Source organism: Erinaceus europaeus, chromosome 15 (assembly GCF_950295315.1).
Source record: "Erinaceus europaeus chromosome 15, mEriEur2.1, whole genome shotgun sequence".
Taxonomy (NCBI): Eukaryota; Metazoa; Chordata; class Mammalia; order Eulipotyphla; family Erinaceidae; genus Erinaceus; species Erinaceus europaeus.
In genome coordinates this window covers 74,247,950-74,270,596 of record NC_080176.1, presented here as the reverse complement: position 1 = coordinate 74,270,596, position 22,647 = coordinate 74,247,950, and the positions used below count along the sequence as shown (strand labels likewise).

The following is a 22,647-nucleotide window of genomic DNA, read 5'->3' as shown; positions in this document are numbered from 1 at the left end:
CATCTTTCCCGGTGAATCATTTATTTGGACAAGACAAAAACATCAGCACTGTGTCTCCTTTTATACAGAAAGTGGAACAGTGCAAATATATTAAGGTTTCTTTTTTCTTTTTCTCTCTCCCTCTTTTTCAACATAATTCCTTTCAATCTGGTTCCAGAAACTGCTTCTTGTTTCAGGACTCACGTTTCAGTAACACATATGCACCCATCACAGCCAGAAGAGCGTACTGTAAAGAGAAAAAGCAATGGAAAATCACTGTGAGCTCCGCAGATAGCTCTGGCCCTTCAGTGTACTCAGAGGAGGTCTGCTCCATACCGGGCTGGGCACAGATGCCATCAACAGATGCCCTCCGGCCCCACGCCTCATTCTCTAAATTAGCTGCTCAATGTTTATTTGTAATAAAAAAAACCCAAAGATGGATTGATGGGTGAAGGATCAAGCACCCAGCCCACACAGCAAGTTCACTCTTCCAACTTCAGCTCCCTATTGTTTTTGAAGTGGTTTAAAAATAGAGAGCATTTTTGTTGAAATGGGAAGCGAGCCCTTACTGGCTTAACTGTACCACTTTTTCTGTATGTTGGAAGATTTCCATAATAAAAGGTAAACATTTCAGCTGCGTGCGGTTTCAGAACATACTTCATGAACAGAAAAGGTGACCACAGCTGCTGTTTCAAAGAACAGTTTAAGTGCAAATTTAAGTGACCATGTTAATTTTTTAAATTATTTTTTATCTTTACTTATTTATTAGACAGCCAGAAATTGAGAGGAAGGGGGTAATAGAGAGGGAGAGAGACAGAGAGACACCTGCAGCACTGCCTCACCACTCGCAAAGCTCCCCCCCCCTCACAGGTGGGGACTGGGTGTTCAAACCCAGGTCCTTGTGCATTGTAACATGTGCTCTCAACCAGGTGCACCACCACCCGGCCCGACCATGTTAATCTGTAATGAACAATACATTCTCTAGAAACTAACTAGCAGGGCACTTTAAACAGGATGCCTCTTTAAAAACCTACATGTGATACTTTATAATAACACATCAGATATCTATATCTATATATTATATGATATATTGGGTCGTTGGGAAAGTCACAATGTGTTTTCTGTTTTCCTGTGCAAAAAATGCACCATGAGCTTCCCAATGACCCAATATATGTTTATAAACATAATTTTTTAATAGACACATGAATTTCCTACCTTGAATTTTGGATAGTCATTCATTATTATGGTGACCATGCCAACATATGGTAGAAACCTAAATAGTGGAGGGGAAAAAAGGCAGAAATATTAAAAAAAAAAAAAAAAAAAAAGTATGCTATATGGTGGTAACAACATATGAAGATGCTAGAAGCCAGTCAACCTTACAAAACAGGCCTTCCTTCAGTGGGTTGCAAGAGCAACACTCCTCCCTGTCTCAAGAGATTTGAATAAAGACAAAAGAAAAGCATCAGAGCCAACAGCCAGGACAACTTTTTAAGCGAGCACATGGTTTGAGCTAGCGAGTCTTCTCAATTCCCACTAGAGCAGGAATAAAATAATCAGCTGAGTGACCTGTACAAATGAAATGAGCAACTTCCATAAATCAAGTTTGCAAGGATTTCAGCGGAGACGCAAGATCCAGATAGTCCATGTAACAACTATCTGAGGAAGCTTTGAAAGTCTGTGAGGCCTATGTATGATTAGTGTGTAGCTGAAAGGACCATTTCTATTTCATGATGCTTTTTGGAGGTAACTAGTTTATCGAGTGCTGAGAACAAATATGAGTCTCCTAACTTACTCCCAAATATGATTATGATCCCAGAGAGAAAGAAGTTTGGAAGGTAAGGCAGCTGATGATTATACCGACAAAATGAAAGTCCATATATAATCGGCTTGACCCAAGTCTCTGACACATCACTGGCAGAGGAGAAGGTAACACAGCCTTACTGCCCACCAGTCTAACTTACCAGTAGCTTTGGCCACTTGCTTATACAAAGTCCATCACCAGGGGTGGGGGGTGGGTGGGGGGTGGGAACACAGGACTCTCACCTCTCTGAGGATTCAAGTGGAAATGCAGTTGAGTGAGAACTGGTCAAAAAGGGAAGCAGAGAAGGAGATACGCAGAATGGCATCTTTTCTACACAGTGGAATACTAGTCAGCTGTCAGAAACAATAAAAGCTGCATTTCCATCTCTTGGATGGAACTAGAAGGGATCCTGTTCAGTGAGATCAGCCAGGAGAAGGACAAATGCTGGTTGATCTCACTTATAGGTGTGACTTGAGAAGCCAGGCAAGAAGGGGGAAACGCAGGGTGAAGGCTGGACTGGGTGGGGTGTACTGAAACAAAGCACAGGACTCTGGACTAGGGGGAGGTGGAGGGGAAGAGCCTTGGGTATTCAGAGCACGATAGTAAGAGGGACTTGAGCTGGTGGGAGCAGTGTGCAGGCACCTATCATGGGGAAATAAGAAAGTGTGCCTGGGGTGGGGGTAGTTAGCATAACTGGGGGGAATAGTCTCTACAAAGAGACTCTCATGCCTGAGGTTCCAATGTTCCAAGTTCAATCCCCTACACCACCATAAGCCAGAGCTGAGCAGTCCTCTGGAAAAATGAACAAATAAATAAAAGAAACTGTACTTGTGCATCAATAACTATCCTGTAAGTCCTTATTTCCCCAATAAAATGATAAAAGCAAAAGAGAAAGTTTTTGTTCTCCTCCTCCTTCTTTTTTTTTTTTTTTCCTCCAGGGTTATTGCTGGGGCTCGGTGTCTGCACTATAAATCCACCGCCTCAGAAGGCCATCTTTTTTTCCATTGTTGTTGCTGCTGTTGTTTTTGTTGTTGTTGGATAGGACAGAGAAATGAGAGAGGACGGGAAGACAGGGGGAGAGGAAGACAGACACCTGCAGGCCTGCTTCACTGCTTGCACTACCCCCTGCAGGTAGAAAGCCAGGGGCTCGAACCCGTATCCTTGTGTTTTGTACTATGTGCTCTTAACACAGTAAGCTACTACTCGCCCCCAAGAAAGGTGTCTTTAAGCTACAATCTGTTAATTCAAGCAGAGTCTTAGAAAATGGTAATCAGTGAGATAAGTCAGAAACAGGATGAATATGGGATGATCTCACTCATAGACAGAAGTTGAAAAACAAGAACAGAAAGGAGAACACTAAGCAGAACTTGGACTGGAGCTGGTGATTGCACCAAAATAAAAGACTCTGGGTTGGGGGGAGGGTTCAGGTCCTGGAACATGATGGCAGAGGAGGACCTAGTGGGGGCTGAATGGAAATATGGAAAGCTGGGAAATGTTACACATGTACAAACTATTGTATTTTACTGTCAACTGTAAACCATTAATCCCTCAATAAAGAAATTTAAAGAAAGAGAGAAAGAAAGGAAGAGGGAAAGAAAGAAGGAAAGAAAAAAAAGAAGGGAGGAAAAAAAGAGGAAGAAAATGGTAACCAGTATTTTCTAGCCTTACATGGTTGGTGGAAGACTGAGCCACAAGAGCTGACATTTCTAGCCTGAATTAACCTAAAAGAAGATCATAGAGAGGGAAGAACTTTTTCTGTTCTAATAAACGGGCACACTCTCACTCTCTCAATCAGAACTCACTGCTAAATCAACAATGCAAAGAAGACTATCCAGCAATGTATCACAGAAGTGTTTTTACTAGTGAAAAGCCAGGGAATAAAAGAAATAGCCACCAGAAAGAACTGGCTGTGTGACTGTTATCAGGGGAGTTACAAACAGCCACTTTAAAAGACAGAGATCTGTAGGGCTGGTATAGCTCACCTGAGAGGGGTTTTCCCCTCTCTCCCTCTGTCTGTCTCTCTGTCACCTCAGAGGGATGGAACTCTAGCAATAACAAATAAAATTAAAATAGGTATCAAGCCCCTCGTCCCCATCTGCAGGGTGAAGCTTCTCGAGTGGTGAAGCAGTGCCACAGGTGTTTCTCCATTTCCTTTCCTCTCTGTCTCCCTTCCCCTCTCAATCTCTCAGTCCAATAATAAATTAATATAAATGTTTTAGTTAAAATATATAAAGTTTACACCTAACTATTTCCAACTTTCTCTTGGCTAGAAACCAATCAGATTCTATGTAAGATTACATATGTATACAAATATGTATGTAGGTACAAGAAATACCTTGAATATTCACCAAAGTGTTAGAGAGTGGTTATCTTTCCAATTACAGATTTCTAGATTTTGATTCAAAAATGGAATGAAACTCATAATATAGATGAACACTCGCACTAGTATGAGATTTTAGGCCCCTGGGAAATCATTTTTCACATGACAAACCAGAACTGCTTACAGTTGCTGACCCATGATATTTGTGAGGGGTGAGTCTCTTAGCCTATACTCTTAGCTTCTTTGTCTCCAAATACTTTTCTGGTTTCTGAATCCAGTCTCACCCTCTGGCTCGTCCCACCACGTCCTTCTTCTCCAGCCAGTTCTGGCCTTCCTTGTACAAGCCTCGGTCATCAACTTCATTATTGTCTCCTTTTGTCAGAAATTTGATGTCGCCGTTATCTCTGGAAAGCAGAATGATGTCCTTTCAAAGTCGTTTTCATCACAGCATGACCAGGACAATACAAGGTACATACATACAAGATAAGAGTCTTTAGGAAAGTAGTCAGGAGATTACTCGATCTTCCTTGGAAAGAAAAAATAGAAGGCACAAACCTAATGGCAATTTTGCAGACTTAAACTCTACAGCACTCTACCTACCCCAACAACTTAGACCCTGGCAAAGCACATGGGCACCTTGCTTAGTTTCCAGTTACTGCTCTTACTCTTTCTGAGTCCTCACGGAGCCACTTGCTTCCACTCCTGGAGTCCATCCTCCTTCACCCTAGACATGAACTCAGTCAGCCCAGGTCACGTGGCTCTGAGCACAAGGCACTTCATACGCAAGAGTGCTCTTAGCTCTCCTCAAATGTACTTGCCTTGCCCACTGTGGAATGTGTTCATGCATTATTTCCTTCACTACTGACTGAGCAAAGTGGTGTAAAATCCGGTTTGCAAAGAAACAGGAACCACAAATAGCATATAAACAGTGTGTTATGGGACACATGAGGTTGATTTAAACATCATAAACAAGTGCTTAGACAGCCTCGGCACTGGAATCACAGTACAGCAGCACTACAGAGCTGTAACGATGGTCTTCTCTCAGCAAGGCAAATGCATCAACGCACCACTGTAATTTGATGAGCTATTAAAAAGTCCACAAAGTGAAACCACACCAAGTGGAGCAAACTGATTTGCAGTCAGGCTGTAGAAGAAACCAAGGGGATAGAAATCTGTGAAGACTCTCATAGTTCATGGGGATTACAAACTACAGTTATTTCCCCAATTCTGAACAATTTCTCATCTTTAGAAATTATTTTAAATCTGCTTCAAGTACGGTCAGGTGACCCCTGAGCACACTTTCTCTGAGAAGCTGGCCAGCCGATATCAAGTAGCAGTGGTATAGCACTAGAGTCTTAACTCAAACCCAAAGGGGACCATCCCAATGCTTAGAGTAAGATGAGTGCTTGAAGCAGCAACATTTGCGGGAACACCCAGAAACAGTGAGAGGAATAGGTACTAATACCAGGTTCGTATCAGTAATTATAGACACACATACCACCAGAGTCACCTTATTACTTAAGAAAACACAAGCATACAGACCTAAACCTAAGACCATCATCAAAACAGGTAGAAATGCTGTACTTAACTGCACAAAGGTAAATGACAAAGCAAATACCCAAAATGTGACATTTTCACTGCTCATGTGACCTATTCGCTCATGGGGTCCTAACATAAGTGAGCTAGAAGTGCTTCTCTCTGGGTCTCACAAAGCAGTGTGATAAAGTATCACTGTCATTTAAGGGAAAGGCAAGGTTAGCGCTTTCTCTCTCTCTCTCCCTCTCCCTCTCCCTCTCCCTCTCTGTGTGTGTGTGCGTGTGCGTGTGCGTGTGCGTGTGCATGTGTGTGTGTTTGTAATCAAGGCAAAATACACAATGACCAAGTCATGAGATGAGCTGGAGAAAGAGGTTTCATCCCTCCACAGCTAATACTAGTGCTGAGAACATTGCTTGGTCCAAAGTGACAGAGAGAAAAATAAGCATCTGTTTTGCATTTCAAAAAACAATTCTGAGGAACCAGGTGGTAGCACACCTGGCCAAGTACACGTATTACCAGGCACAAGGACCCAGGTTCAAGCCCCTAGTCCCTACCTGCAGGAGGGAAGCTTCACAAGTGGTGAAGCAGGGTTACAGGTGTCTCTGTTTTGCGGCCCCCCCCCCCCCAATTTCTCTCTGTTTTATCAAATAAAAACGAGCAAACACAGTTCTGTTTTTTTTTTTTAATCTATCAAAATAACCCTCAAGCAGGCAAGAAGATAGCATAATGGTTATGCAAAATACTTTCATGTCTGAGGCACCAGAGGCCCAGGTTCAGTCCAATGCATCACCATAAGCTACAGCTGGTAAGTAGTGCTCCAGTAAAAATAATAACTGTCAATTACCATGGTGTTGGGACCATGTGTAAGCCTGATAGAGCTTAGGGAGAACCACCCCCATCCCTGGATGGAGGTCTGAGAAGATAACCTCTTGGTAAGTCTCTCTCAACCGAGGTGAGCATAAGGGGGAAACTCAGACTTGGTTCTTTCCTTCTTGACTCTCAGGCCCACAGAAACCCCAATACTTCCCTCCATTAACTGCAGGCCACATGGCCACAGATTCACTTATTCAAAGTCACCTTCTGATCACAGAAGAACACACCTTATCACACACTTCATCACACACCTTAGACCCCAGACAAGAGAAATTCCAAACTATATGGCTATTTGATATCCATCTTCTCTCTGTCTCACCCCACGGGTTTAACCCCTATGCTTCTCTCAAATACCTCTGGATAATTAAGTTGCTTGTGTCATGGAGAATAACTGTCTTGTAGCTCATCAATTCCTGTCATACCAGCCCCCTACCTTAGGGGCATGCCAACCGTTAAGAAACCTGTAATTTCTGACATATTTCAGTAATGTTCCCTTCGTTTGATTTTCTATTTAACTCATGTCCACTCTGCAAATAAACGGATTCTACGGATTCTAGGATTCTAGGCACGCTAAGAGTCCCCTGGTGTCTTTTACTTCGTGTCACCCCTGTCGTGAGCGAGAAAGAACCAGTCCGTTACCTTTCCCCTGGAGACCACCCCAAACCAGAGAGAGAGAGATACCGAAACCATGCAATTTGATTTTGCTTTAAGACTCCTTCAAAGACCTAATTTGATGCTATAATAAATTCTATTAAGCACTGTGCAGCAATTTCAGCTTTTGAAAGTGGCCTAGTAAACATTCATTCATTCAATTCTCAGAATCATCCTGTGAATCACTGTGGGTAAAGAACTCACAGAGTGAAGTAACGACTCGGTTAAAATGGCACAAGTCAGAACACAAGCCAGTACTTCCTATACTTCCTAATTAACCATCAGAATGGTCTGCCAAACATCAACGGTTCTTTACTTTTCATGAACTTTGATCACTCTGTGAACGATTGGGATGTCCCGGCCTTCAACTTTGAAGACGACGATTTCGCCGGCTCTGATGGGGTCTTCCCGGAAGTTTGTCAGGAACAGAAGGTCTCCTCTGTGGAACGCTGGCTCCATGCTGCCACTGGAGAGAAGCACAAAGCCAGACCTGGGTCACCTTGGTTTTGCAGGTGAGCATGGCCACTCAGAAAGGGGAGAAGAGTGAATACATCAGACAGGGCTCTAGCTGTCAGCAGTGGTCAAGGTCAAGTTGTATGAGTTACAGAGTGAGCCACTCAAAGGGGACAGCAGTGAGAGAAAGCCAATGGTCTCTTCTCAGATCTAAGCATGGAAGGGGCACCGCAGACACCGCTACAGTTCTTACCAGATAAAGAACTAAGGATAAGGTAGTGGGGTCAGGAGGTGGTAGAGTGGCCGGCTGGAGTGTGAGGTCTAAAAGTATCAAGTCCTGAGTTTGATCTCTTGCAAACAGATACTCTCTCCCTCTTTCTCCATCCTTGCTCATGTTAATAAATACATCTTAAAAGAATAAGAATGTGAACTCTGTGATGCAGGAGCTGCCAGTGTCTAGCCTCTAAAATGCCCTTCAATGCAAATACATTACTACCTTTACTCAAGGGGGCAGACTCCCAAGGCCAGTTAATACTCCTGGGTCCATCTTACACTGTTAGGGTATATCCTCGGCAACTGTGAATTGGAGACTTGTTCCAGGAAAAAGAAACAGGCCAACCAAGGCCATCTAGGGAGTATAACTGTTCAAAGGCCACACTAACAGGACCTGGCTGTCAAAAATGAAGACGTCCTCTCTTTTGCCTCATTTTGGATAGAACTTAAGAGTCATATTAAATAAAATAAACCAAAAACAGAAGGACAAATACAGGCGAACTACGTAAGGTGGAACTTAAGAAACACAAACAGAAAGGGAACACACAGAGCAAAACTGGGGCTGGGTTTGGTATACTCCAGCAAAAACCAAAGGACTCTGAGAGAGGAGGGGAAAGGAGAGGGGGCGAGAGCATTGTGGTCCTGGTGCATGATGGTAGAAACGGACCTAACTAGAGGGTCAAAGTGTTCTGAAGACATCTATCATAGGGAAATGAGAAATTGTATCCTTGTGTCAACAACTATACTGTAAACCATTGACCCCCCCATAAAATGATAATTTTTTTATTTTATTTATCTGATAGGATAGAGAGAAATTGAGGAGGGGAGGGAAAATAGAGAGACAGAAAGAAAGACACCTGGAACACTGTTTCACCACTAATGCAGGTTTCCCCTGTAAGTGAGGGGCAGAGGCTTCAAACAGGGTCTTCGTGTATCATAACACATGTGCTCAACCAGGTGCATCACAGCCCATCTCCAGTAAGATGATTTTTAAAAAGTAAATAACGTGGTCCAGGAGGCGGCACAGTGGATAAAATATTGGACTCTCAAGCATGAGGTCCCGAGTTCAATCCCTGGCAGCACATGTACCAGAGTGATGTTCTGGTTCTTCCTCTCTCTACTCCTATCTTTCTCATTAATAAATAAACAAGTTTTTTAAAAAGTAAATAACTTATTTGGGAGAACAGAAGTTATTTTGTTGCATGATGTTATATGTGTGTGGTAGCATGATATTATTGAAAAGATACAGGGTAGGGGAGACAGCATAATGGTTATGTGAAAGGATTCCCATGCCAGAGGTGAACAAGGTCCAAGGCTCAGTCCACAGCACCACCAGATATGCCAGAGCTGAGCAGTGCTCTGGTAAAATGTTTTAAACAATACAAAGGTCTTACTGAGGGCTGGGATAAAAATCCAACCCCCCTAGGGAGTCTAGCGGTAGCGCATCGGGTTAAGCAGCACACGTGGCGCAAAGCGCAAGGACTGGAGTAAGGATCCCGGTTCGAGCCCCCAGCTCCCCACTTGCAGGGGAGTCGCTTCACAGGCGGTGAAGCAGGTCTGCAGGTGTCTATCTTTCTCTCCCCCTCTCTGTCTTCCCCATCTCTATCCATTTCTCTCTGTCCTAACAACATAAATAACAACAATAACTATAACAACAATAAAAAAACAACAAAAGGGAAAATAAATAAATAAATATAAAAAATTAAAAAAAAAAAAATCCAACCCCCAGTCTTTTGACTCGAGCATCATTCTTTGCACTCTATTTCACACAAAGACCTAACCCAGCACACTAGGCCTGTTTGGGCAGTGAAGGGCAATACTCAGTCCCCCAACACCCACATGCAAACTTCAACTCCAGCCAATTCTCAGCAAACATAATCTAGCAGAAGTTGAAACTGCCAAAGCAGAATTTGTTTTATATGGTTTGTTTGTCTTTATTTTGTTTACAAGCACAGCTCAACTCTGGCTATTGCTGGAATCGAACCTGGGGTCTCTTGCACACAAGTGCAGTGCACTACTGCCCTGTGCCTTCCCAGAACCATATGCTCTTGCTCTGTCTTACTTATTTTCCAGAGCACTGCTCAGCTCTGGCTCATGATAGTGTGGGGTGGGGGTGGGGGGACTGAACCTGGGACACTGGAGCCTCAGTCATGAGAGTCTTTTTGCATAACAATCAGGCTATCCACCACCTCCCTCTCCTGCTGTGTTTTAATACTTGAGAAGTAAGACAGGGCAGGGGTAGATAGCATAATGGTTATGCAAAGAGACTCTCATGCTTGAGGCTTCAAAGTCTCAGGTTCAATCCCCTGAACCACCTTAAGCCAGAGCTGAGTGGTGCTCTGGTTAAAAAAAAAAAAAAAAAAAAAAGAGAGAGAGAAGTAAGACAGACATAGGATACAGAGCAACCAGTAAAGGGTGAGTTTGTTGAGGATGAGCAGGGGAGAAAGAGCCAGACTTAGTGAAGAAAAGGAGAGCTTTCAAGGGTTATGTGGTGCATAGCAGGAGCAACTTGAGAGGAGAGGCTCCCACAGTGTCTGTCCTGTGAGGAGAGTGGTTCGCTTGCCTCTCTACTGGACCAAGGATTTCCCAACGTCATGGGTCCTCAAGGTCACACATCTCTTAGAAAGTAACAGTTTTTGTTGGCAGAGCAAGCTGCCACACTGGCAAAAGAGCTCACTTGGCTAGTACACTGCTTTGCCATGTGTGCAAGTTCTGAGCCCAGGTTTGAGCCCAGCCTCCGTCATACTGGAGGAAGCTCTAGCACTGTGGTTGGTTTCTGTAGCTCTTTTTCTCTCCATCTGTAAAAGTCAGCACAGATCAGTGAAGTCCTGTCAGTAACAGCAAAAAAATCACACTGCTGGGATGGCAAGATAGCTCTATGGAATAATGAGCCTACTTTGCCATAAAAAAATCAAATTGTGGGGGATCGGGTGGTAGCGCAGCGGGTTAAGCGCACGTGGCTCAGAGTGCAAGGACCAACTAAGGATCCCAGTTTAAGCCCCCAGCTCCCCACCTGCAGGGGAGTTGCTTCACAAGCACTGAAGCAGGTCTGCAGGTGTCTGTCTTTCTCTCCCCCTGTCTTCCCCTCCCTCTCCATGTCTCTCTGTCCTATCCAACAACAATGACATCAATAACAACAACAAATAGTAACTACAACAACAACAATTTAAAAAAAAACAAAAAACAAGGGCAACAAAAGGGAGAAAAAGTAAAAATAAAATAAAATCGCTTTAGAATTATAAAAGGGGGGAAGGGTTCAGGTTCTGGAACATGACGGTGGAGGAGGACCTAGTGAGTTGCTATGTGGAAAATTTGGAAATGCTACGCATGTACAAATGATTATTTTTTACTCTTGACTGTAAACCATTAATCCCCCAATAAAGGAATTACAACAAATGCTCTAAAAGAAAGAACCTCCTGACTTACTGAACTGTCCCCACCATTTCCGTGTGTGCATGAATGAGTCTGTGTGACTTAGGGCTGGAGCATCTCAAGTCCGGTTCCAGTTTTCCCAGGAGGCTGAGAAATAGCAGTGACTTGGCCTGGCTGGGGCTCAGGCTCCTCACCTATTAAGTAAGCCCACCCCAACTTGAGGGCTTTCTTTTTTAACTATCAAAATCTTTTCTCCCCCATGTTTTTTTTTCCCAATAATTGTCAGGGGAGGGGAGGCTGGGTGGTGGCCCACCAGGTTACCTGCACATAGCACGAAGTACAAGGTCCCGCGCAAGGATCCCCGTTCAAGCCCCCTGGCTCAAATATTCTCTTTCCTAGAAAAAAACATTTTTCCCCCGAGAGTGACAGTTGTGAGAAGAGGTGGCTGCCTGCAGAAGCATGGTGAAGGAGCTTGGACACTCCCCAGCAAGACAAGCCGGAGGCTTCAGGACACACACTCCCAGCCTGGGGGGTGCAGGGAGTACCCAGAGCAAGCAAGTCCTAGCTTGGCATTAGCTACGTTTGCAAACCCGCTTGTAGGGGGCTGGGGGATAGCTCACCTGGTAGTGCACATATTCTCCCTTGTATGAGGGTTCAAACCCCTGGCCACCACATGGGAGCACTTGCCTGATGAAACTTCAGGAACAGTGGAGCAGTGCTAAGATACTTCTCCCTCCCTCTTCCTTTCTGACCTCCCCATTCTATGTTAAAAAAAAAAAAAAAAGTCTTCTGGCAGCGGTGGACTCTGGCAGCAGGTGCAAAGTCCCCATGAACCCTAGCAGCAAAAATAAACAAATAAAATCCATTTGTACACAAATGATATGCTTCCACATCACATTATTAAACTGTTCTTTTTTGTTAAATTTTTTTTTTTTTATCTTTATTTATTTATTGGATAGAGACAGTCAGAAATCGAGAGGGAAGGGAGGGATAGAGAGACACCTGCAGCCCTGCTTCACCACTTGTGAAGCTTTCCCCTGCAGGTGGGGAACTGGGGCTTGAAGCTGGGTCCTTGCAATTGTAACGTGTGCGCTCAACCAGGTGCGCCACCACCCGGCCCCCCAATTAAACTGTTCTTTTCTGTGCATTTAAGCATAGAATGCACAAAGGGTCATGGGCTGCTTGGAATATACCTAAAATAGACTTGCTAGCTTCTTCTAGCATGATGAACTCAAATCTCACTCTTGCCTTTAGGTCCCTGATTATTAAACAATTTGTTCTGCTTTATATATATTAATGCATTTCAGCTACCAAGTTGTAGATGCTACCATGATGCCAATCTGACTTCCCTGGGCAGACGGTCTCACCAAGGAGTCCAGGAACTCCACCTCTCCAGAGCCTCACCCAACTAGGGAAAAACAGAGACAGGCTGGGGTATGGACCAACCTGTCAACACCCATGTCCAATGGGGAAGCAATTACAGAAGCCAGACCTCCTACCTTCTACATCCCATAAAGATCCAGATGCTGGCTAGGCTTCCCTGGATTGAAGACCCCACCAATGTGTCCTGGAGCTCAGCTTCCCCAGAGTCACACCCTACTAGGGAAAGAGAGAGGCAGACTGGGGGTATGGACCGACCAGTCAACGCCCATGTTCAGCGGGGAAGCAATTACAGAAGCCAGACCTTCTACCTTCTGCAACCCTCAACGACCCTGGGTCCATGCTCCCAGAGGGCTAGAGAATGGGAAAGCTACCATGGGAGGGGGTGGGTTATGGGGATTGGGTGTTGGGAATTGTGTGGAGTTGTACCCCTCCTACCTTATGCTTTTGTTCACTAATCCTTTCTTAAATAAAAAATTAAAAAAAAAAAATCTTCCCAGAGAATTTAAAAAAAAAAAAAAAATGAACAGGGAGGCTTCCAATGGAGGGGACGGGATGTGGAACGCTGGTGCTGGGAACTGTACGGAATTGTACCCCTCTTATCCCACCATCATGTCAATCATTATTAAATCACAAATTAAAAAAAGGAATACACAAAGGGTAGGGAGATAGCACAGAAGTTTAGACAAACTGAGGGCTTTAATTTTTAAGTCTTAAAGTCTTTTTCTTCCCCATGTCTTTTATTTCTTTCTTTCTTATGATTTTACCAGGGTAACCACTGAGGGTTGATGCCTGTACCATGAATCCACCACTCCCAGTGACCATTCTTTTTTCTTTTTCTTCTTTTTTTTTTCTCTTTCCATTTGATAGGACAGAGAGAAACTGAGAAGAGAAGAGAAGGTAGAGACAAAGAAAGAGAGAGAGAGAGAGGAGAGAGGTCACCTGAGGCTCAGAGGTCCCAGTTTCAATCCCTGGCACTGCCATAAGCCAGAGTTGAGTTGTGTTCTGGAAAAATAAATACATTTGAAAAGGGCAGATAAACTAGTGTGTTCTTTATAAAAGTGCAAAAGCAAACACACCAACATGCCTAAAGTGCTAAAACGTCCACTGAAAAGAATGAGGTCTTTCAACAAAGGCCAGAAAAGAGTGTCCAGCAGATGTCAATGGAGAGACTCAGATGACCCTCTCCCCCCTGGCAGGAATCTAGAGAGCTGGCCCTGCCGCCACCTGTCACTCAGGTCCCCCTACTCCAGGGCCAGGGCACCTACCTCAGCACCACCACGATGGGGCTCTCGCTGCCCGTGAGGACAATCAGGCCTTTCCAGATCATGAGCGCTGACGACACGATCATGGCGAAGTTCAAGACCTGGTAGTAGAGCTGGAAGGAAAAGGCCAGGGGCAGAGTGAACATCTGCGGTCACCCCCGGCTCCCATGTTCATAAAATCTCATTTAAAAGGCAAGGCTGTGGGAGGCGGGCAATAGCGCAGAGGGTTCAACGCACATGCACAAAGCCTAAAGATCCCGGTTTGAGCCCCTGGCTCCCCACCTGCAGAAGGGTCAATTCACAAGCGGTGAAGCAGGTCTGCAGGTGTTTGTCTTTCTCTCCCCCTCTCTGTCTTCCCTTTCTCTCTCAATTTCTCTGTCCTATCCAACAACAATAACAATAACAACAACAAGGGCAACAGAAATGGGGAAAAAATGGCCTCCAGGAGTAGCGGAATCGTAGTGCAGGCACGGAGTCCCAGCAAAAATCTGGAGGCAAAAAAAAAAAAAAAAAAAAAAGGCAAGATTGTAAACACCTCTCCTGGGCACATCTCCAATGGACACAGTAACACGAACCCGACTTCACAGCTGCACCATTCAAGGCAGCCCAGACATGGACGCAACCTAAATGTTCAGTAACAGACTGCTGAATAAAGAAATTATGGGGTGTACTGGGAGTCGGGCGGTAAGGCAGTCGGTTAAGCACACACGGTGCAAAGCGCACAAGGACCTGCGTAAGGATCCCGGTTGGAGCCCTCCGCTCCCCACCTGAAGGGGAGTTGCTTCACAGGAGGTGAAGCAGGTCTGCAGGTGTCTTTCTCTCTCCCTCCTCTCTCGATTTCTCTGTCCTATCCAACAATGACATCAGTAACAATAATAATAACTACAACAATAAAAAAGGGCAGCAAAAGGGAAAATAAGTATTTTTAAAAAAAGAAATAAATTATGGGGTGTATACTCAATGGAATACTGCACTGCAATTAAAACACGATGACATGGGAGGGTCAGGTGGTGGCTCAACCGGTGGGGCACACCCATTACTATGTATAATAGTAACAGTAACAGTCAACCCCCTGTCTCCACCTGTGGAGGAGCAGTGCTGCAGGTGTCTCTCCTTCTCTCTGTCTTTCTCACTCCCCCCTTCTCTGTTTCTCATCTCTATTAAAAAATATATATAACTACCAGGAAGATGAAGCTGAGCAGACACCAAGCTCCAACAGTAAGTCTGGTAGGGAGGCTAGACGGTAATAATGTTGAAAGGGGCAAACTGCATAGAACTGGGAGTGATTGTGTTGAGTGCGAGACCTAAAGGGGTGAAGCACAGCCAGTAGCTGATTCACTCATATGAAATACAGACGATGAAAGCAGACAACTTGCAAAAAAAAAGTGCCAACATTGTCTCCTAGACTCTGTGGAAACTGTGGTGATTATCAGAGAGAGAGGACAGCAACTTTGGTCATGGATAATGGGACTTACATGCAGACACAATGGGTGTGAAGCTGTACTCGTGAAGCCTTATAATAGTGTAAGCCACTATTAAGTCACCAGTAATAAAAAAATGTTTTTTAAAAGCAAGGCTGTGGTTCAGGAATCAGTCTAGGCATCAGCAGCATGTCAAACTTTGCCCACAGGGTGTCCTTCCTTCGATGGTGCTGGGGGAACAGACCCAGAGCCCTCCCTGAGGCCTGCTTTACTTTTCTAGGTAGAGAAGTGAAGGAGAGAGAAGCAAAGAGAGGAGACACCATGACACCATGCCACTACTCCCTTTTACCAAAGCACTGCTCAGCTCTGCTTATACAGAGAGTTGAACCTGGCACTTGGATCCCAGGCATGAGGGTCTCTTTGCCTAAACATTATGCTTTCTGGAGGCCAGGTGGTGGTGCACCTGGTTGGACGCACATGCTACAATGCACAAAGACACAGGCTTGAGCCCCTGGTCCCCACTTGCAAGGAGAAAGCTTTGCTGAGTGGTGAAGCAGGACTGCAACTGTCCCTCTGTCTCTCTCCCTCTCTACCACCCCCTTCCCTCTAGATTCTGCCTGTCTCTGTCCAATAAATAAATAAAGATAATAAAACAGTATTTTTTAAAAAACCATTATGCTTTCTCCCCTACCCCACCACTCCCCTTTTCATGGTGTTCTCACGTAGTGGCCAGGGGTTCAAACCCAGCTTCTTGCACATGGCAAAGTGTGTGCTCTGCCAGGTGAGCTCTCTCCTCAGTCCCCACAGCTGTTGTTTTCTGATACTGCAGGAAATGAAATGAAAGAGCCCTGATAGGAAATGATGGAACCAACATTTGCAGTTGACCATTTAAAACAAGGCACGAATAATTGCAATGGGCAGGACCAGACTTTTAGTGGAAAATAGAGATTCTCCACAAACTAGATACTAGTTTATTTTGAAATATTTTTTAATCTTTATTTATTTACTTATCATTGGTAGAGACAGAGACAGAAAGAGACAGAGAGAGAGAGAGAGACCTGCAACACTACTTTACCATTCATGAAGCTTTCCCCTTGCAGGTGGGGACTAGGGGCTTGAACCTGGGTCCTTGTGCACTGTAATGTGTGCGCTTAACCAGGTGCGCCACCGCCTGGTCCCTAAGAGCAGTTTATACAACAAAGATAAATGGATTCTCCAAGATGCTGGCAGACTAGCTTGGCATGGTGGAACTACAGTGAGTGACTTTTCTTCTTCTTTTTAAAATTATCCTTATTTATTTATTGGATAGAGACAACAGACAACAGGAAATCAAGAGGAAAAAGGAAGATAGAGAGGGAGAGAGGTGCGTCTCTGAATAGGAAGTGGGAGAAAAGTGGCCCCACTTGTAAGAATGGTGTAGCGTGCATGACTGACAAAGTGTCACAGGGTGCTATTTTGGGGAAGAAAAAAAAAACAGAAAAAATATACACACAAAAGTTCCCACTGCAGGTGGGAACCGAGGGCTCCAACCTGGGTCCTTGTGCATTGTAACGTGTGCTCAAACAGGTGTGCCACCACCTGGCCCGCGTGAATTTTCTTCTTTAAACTACTCTCTCTTCTTTCAGATTCCTACAGTGAGCATGGATTAATGCCAAAATGGGGTGGGGCAGTATTTAAAAGAAATTTAATTTAACAAGATATTACATGGTTGTTAAAATAATAACTCTGAAGACTGTGACAAAACAAGAAAACAAACTCTGGAAAATGGAATTAAAAACTATCTCTTGCTATATTATACTACTTGAAATTATATGATCTAAGGTAATTATGGTGGCTATAACAGAGAGTGAACATGAGTGAAATTTAAAGAAATCTATACAAGTTTAAAGAACTGTGATGGTACTTTGCTATAATGAATGAAAGCAGAAAGAAAATAACTATCATTTAAAATTAAACATCATTGTTTTTTTTTTTTAACTCCTAGGCAACTGTGTCAACAGCAAATTAAGAAACTCATTACATTCCCAAAGGAAAGCTTACTTAAGTGGTGAACATTGTAAAAGAGACTTGTCGCCACACATTAAACTGTTGCTTTGAATGAAAACTCAGGGCCTGGGAGACTGCTCAGCCTGCCAGAGCACCAGTGTGCACGACTGAGGCCCTTGAGCGGAAGGTTCAAGTCCCGGCACCCTCCTCTGTCAGCACTGAGTGTTCTCTCTCATAGTAAATAAGTAAGCACATTTTAACAATTAATAAAGTGAAAGTAAAATCAGTTTTGCAGGTCAGGCCACATCATTCTAAAACAGAAGTTGTTCACTGGAGCTCATGTTCAAAAACATCCCCAATGGCTAGCTTGACAAAGAACCAGAAGAAACACTGTTTCATTATGACTTACAGCTCTAGATCTGCCTATTAAGCCCCTCGCCCCAGTTTTCAACAGAGATTGCTATTTTCAGACAGATGTCCAAACAGTACGGCTCCACCCTGATAAAAAGCAAATTATAAAATCATGCTACTTATCTAATGAAAGCCTGGTACAGCGCTAACAACATAATTGGGGGGGGGGTGACTTCTCAAGTGTGAAAAATGTATCCGGGGGAGGGAAAGCAAATCCTAAAAATATCATTCCTTTAAGCAAGACATCTTATTTTCTAAATATATAGCTAATTATTAAAAGAAGAAGGAGAAGGAGAAGGAGGAGGAAAAAAAGAAGACAAAGAAGAAAAAGGAGAAGGAGAAGAGGAAGAAGAATTTATCAGGCATGCTGCAAACCAAAGACCATACTTGCAATATCCTATCTCTACGGGACCCGAGTCTTCTGACTCAAGGACTTAAATGCAGGAATTGAGGGCTGAAGAGATAGCTCAGTGTTAGAGCACTGAACTTGCACACCCAGGTCTTCCATGTGCCATGTGAACTACCATGTGCCAGAGCTGACTGGTGCCCTGGTGTTTCTTGATCATGAAAACAAATAAATATTTTTTAAAAATCAATTGGAGATCATAGTATAATGGTTATGCAAAAAAAAAAAAATTTCTTTTTCAATTCTAGGGCTACAAATCCCAGGTTGAATTCCCCACACCACCATAAGCCAGAGCTGAGCAGTGGTCTGGTGTAGAAAAAAAAAAAATTATTGGAATCAAGAAACGAGATTCTGACTGAACTACTGACAAGCTGAATAGAATCTAAAAAACACAGCGCTGCGTTTCATGGGCCTTTTTGTGCCTGTCGTTCATCGGTGCCTGTGGCCTCCATAGACTTGGCACCCAATGACCCCAGCAGGGTTTAGAAGCAAGCCCACACTCAAGCCTTTGTGAGCCAAAGATGAAACAGCCAATGTCTGAGAGTCTCAAACAAAACATTTTGGGCCGGCTATTCTGGCTGGCAGAGCAGCTGAAATGCCAGTTCCTGTATTCCTCCTTCTCCACCTCACTGACAAGACAAAGAGCCCTTGTGCCGGCATGTGGTTCCTGTGTCTCTCAGTAGGAGTGGGAGCCACAGAGAAAGGTGCCCCACTTGCAAGACTGGTGAAGTGTGTTTTGGAAGGAAAAAACAAAACAGAAAAAAAGAAACTCACAAAAGGACACAGTTTAAACAAACAAACAACAACAAAAAAAAACCAGTAAGCAACATGTTTGAACTTCTGGATTGGAATCAGAAAACTAGCAAAATGTAGGCAATGCAGATAGCTATAGATAAATCTTATCACTTAAGAGAAGGAAGATGGTGTAGGAACTGAGACATTCATCAGGAAGTCCTTTTGGAACTGCCTGCAATGAGAATGATCAGGTATTTGTACCAACTTCAAGAATATTGAAAGCCTGAACGGTTAAGTCTGGGGTTTTCAATACAACTCTCTCCCAGAGGATCTTCTCAAGACAAGTATCCATGCTTCCACCTTCAGGAGTGCAGAAGCAGTGCTGCAGGGCTCTCTTGTTCCCTCTTCTTTCTTTCTCTTTCTTTCTCTCTCTCTCTCTCTCTCTCTCTCCTTCCCTCCCTCCCCCCCTCCAGGGTTATCATTGGGGCTTAATGCTTACACTACAAATCCACAGTAGCCAGTGGCCATTTTTTAAATTTTTCATTGTTGTTGCTGCTGCTGCTGCTGTTGGCTAAGACAGAGAGAAAATGAGAGAGGAGGGGAAGTCAGAGAGGGGGAGAGAAAGACAGACACCTGCAGACCTGCTTCACCACTTGTGAAACAACCCCCCTGAAGGTGGGGAGCCAGGCCCCGAACAAGGATCCTGCATCAGTCCTTGCACTTTTCACTATATGCACTTAACCTGGTGCGCTCCCACTTTTTATCTCTCCTTACCTCTTGATTTCTCTGTCTCTATCCAATAAATAAATGAATAAATGAATGAGTCTTCAATGTTGGGGCATTGGCTGGAGGTTTTGCAAACCAGTAATAATTGCTGCCACATCTCATGGCAACAAACCAGGAACATGAAGAAACAGCCAGAGTGTAACCACGGCTTGTAAAATTCAAGTCACCAAACCCTCCTACACTATGGTGAGCCTGAATTCTACTGTGGGGAAAGCAACTGACAAAATCCCAAACCGGATGCCCAAAGGAAGAAGTTGCCATGTCCTACCATGGGCATGTCCCCACAACTCAACACAGTGGGTCAAGTAAACCAGGATGCCATCCAAAGAATAAGAATTAGAACCACATTTAGGCCAGGCAGATAGCTCAGTAGTTAGGGGAGAACTTGTGTACATGATGGTCGGAGTTTGATTCTCCCTATCCTCCACCACATATGCCAAAGCTGAGCTGTGTTCTGGTCAGTTTCTCTCTTGCTCATTAAAAAAAAAAAAAAAAGAAAAAAGAAATTAAAATCTTAAAAAATCATTTTCAGGAGTCTGGGCGGTACTACAACAGGTTAAGCGCACATGGCACAAAGCACAAGGACCCGAGTAAGGATCCCGGTTGGAGCCCCCGGCTCCCCACCTGTAGGGGAGTTGCTTCACAGGTGATGAAGCAGGTCTGTAGATGTCTATCTTTCTCTCCCCCTCTCTGTCTTCCTCTCCTCTCTCCATTTCTTTTTTTTTTTAATATTTATTTCTTTATTCCCTTTTGTTGCCCTTTTTTGTTGTTGTTGTTGTTGTAGTTTTTATTATTGTTGCTGTTATTGGTGTCGTTGTTGTTGGGTAGAACAGAGAGAAACGGAGAGAGGAGGGGAAGACGGGGGAGAGAAAGACAGACACCTGCAGACCTGCTTCACTGCTTGTGCAGTGACTCCCCTGCAGGTGGGGAGCCGGGATCCTTCTGCTAATCTTTGTGCTTTACGCCACGTGCGCTTAACCCGCTATGCTACTGCCCGACTCCCACCTCTTTCCATTTCTCTCTGGCCTATCTAACAATGAGGGCGTCAATAACAACAATAATAACTACAATAAAAAACAACAAGGGCAACAAAAGCAAAAATAAATAAGTAAATATAAAAAATTTAAATCATTTTCAAAGACACTCAAAACTTCCAGTAAGGTTCCATTCTTCTTTGCATAACCAATTAGGAGAGAGTACGGGGGCCCTGCAGGGTCCCTAAATTCACAATCTGGAAGCATAAGCAATTGCATTTTCTTCCTTTGTTTCTTTCATTCATTCATTCATTCATTCACCCATCCTTTGTGTGTGTGTGTGTGAGGCTGAGAACGGGTCTTTCCAACTCCTGCTCACTCTTGCCTGACACTGAAGACAAAAACACTCAAAGACCACCCAGCCTCTGGCAGGAAAAGGGACTTCTCTGAGGTTAGCTCACAGAGGAGACACCGAGCCGCGCTTGTGCAAAGGCCCCGGATAAATGCTTCTTGTAAGCAAGGTGCCACCAGGCGTCTGGAGCACTGGAAGGAGGTAGAGGCTTCTGGAACCTCCTGTGGAATATAGACGGGGGGCACCCCCCGCCGTCCCCCCCCCCCCGTGAGGCCGCCAGGGGAGGTATTACTGGGCAGGTCCCAGGTCCCAACTGCTTCCATCTCTACTATTTCCACCTGCCCGCAGCACCCAGAGGTGTCAGGCCCGGGAGCCTGCACCCTCCTTGGCCCGGTGGCCCTTGAGATGCGTGCTGACAGCTGTCACTCACGCCCGGGTCGCCGGCCTCTCCCCGGGTGCAGGAACGCGTGCGCACACGTGCCACACTGGGGTCTGTGCGCCCCTGGACCCGGAAAGGGGACCTGGGGTGGGGGGCGTCTCCAGTTTCGGGGCGCTAGTCCGACCCCGACTTCTCCTGAGTCCCCGGCCGCGCCCCCCACCGCGCCGATCTCCGCTACCTGTCTCTTGTTCATCTTCCTCAGGTCCCCGAAGATGTCCAAACTGGACGTGGGGAGATGCGTCCCCACGGCGCCCGCGCGCACCATGGCGGGGTCTCTGCGGGCCTCGGCGGCCAGCGGGCTCTGAGTGTCAGCGACAGCTACAAGCACCCGGCCGGCCCCCGCCCACCAGCCCCGCAACCTGGAGAGCCACGTGACCGGCGGTCGCATGGGCGTCTGGAAGTCGTAGTCTCGCGAGTCGGAGCCACCGCCGATCTAACAGCATGAACTGAGAAAATAAAACTACAATTCCCAGAATGCAACGGGACGGAACCTCATCCAGTGAAGCCCCGGGGCTCCTAACTAAGGAGGATGTCAGAGGGGGTTAGGATCCTTGTCGGACCCTTCCGAGGATCCCTAAGGAGCAGGCTATCCCACATTTTTCAGGGGTCGTGTGGGGAAGTGACTACGAAAGAGGAACTGAAGTCCCTCAGACTCTGGTCAGGCGCCAAAAGGACACCTAAAGCTCCCTCGCATTCACCTAGCCGTGTACCTTAGCCATTGGATGACAGCAACCCGTGTGGGTGAGGCTTCGCGCGGCCGCGGCGAGTTGAGTCGAATCGGAGAGGAGCCTGCAGGTGGGCGGGGTGTGTGGGCGGGGCTTTGCTTCAGCGGTTCTTTTCAAGTCACTGAGTTGCCCACTCTCCTAGAGTAGAACCTGGATGCTAGGAAGCAGCTTTGTAGTTTCTTGGCTACTGCTGTATCGCGATGGATATTAATTAAATATAGAAATAAATAATCTATTCACTCGACACACGAGGAATCAGAGGCCAGGAAAAGTTACATGCCAAAGCCAAGTCTGGAATAGAACTGTAAATGTGAATTGTGCAAATACTGGACCACAGTGATAGTTCGGCGGTAAAAATCAGGACTTGCGGGCATGAGGTTCAATTCCTGGCACCGCATAGAGCATAGAATAGGAATAAGTGGAAGTACATAAATAAATGCATAAATAAATAACACAAATCCTGGATTACTGGGTCCTCATCCAAGATTTTCATTAGTTCATTCACC

At 45.0% G+C, this 22,647-nt stretch overlaps 1 protein-coding gene across 1 annotated transcript; it reads right to left on the bottom strand.

Moving 5' to 3' along the window:
• Positions 1–4: 4 nt before the first annotated feature.
• Positions 5–21,782, bottom strand: SEC11C (SEC11 homolog C, signal peptidase complex subunit). Its single transcript, XM_007529020.3, has 6 exons — positions 21,595–21,782; positions 13,910–14,019; positions 7,480–7,629; positions 4,388–4,507; positions 1,195–1,252; positions 5–226 (listed from the first exon to the last, which is right to left on the bottom strand). Exons 1-6 carry the CDS (start codon positions 21,679–21,681, stop codon positions 173–175), a joined length of 579 nt encoding a protein of 192 aa, XP_007529082.1. The 5' UTR covers positions 21,682–21,782; the 3' UTR covers positions 5–172.
• Positions 21,783–22,647: the final 865 nt, after the last annotated feature.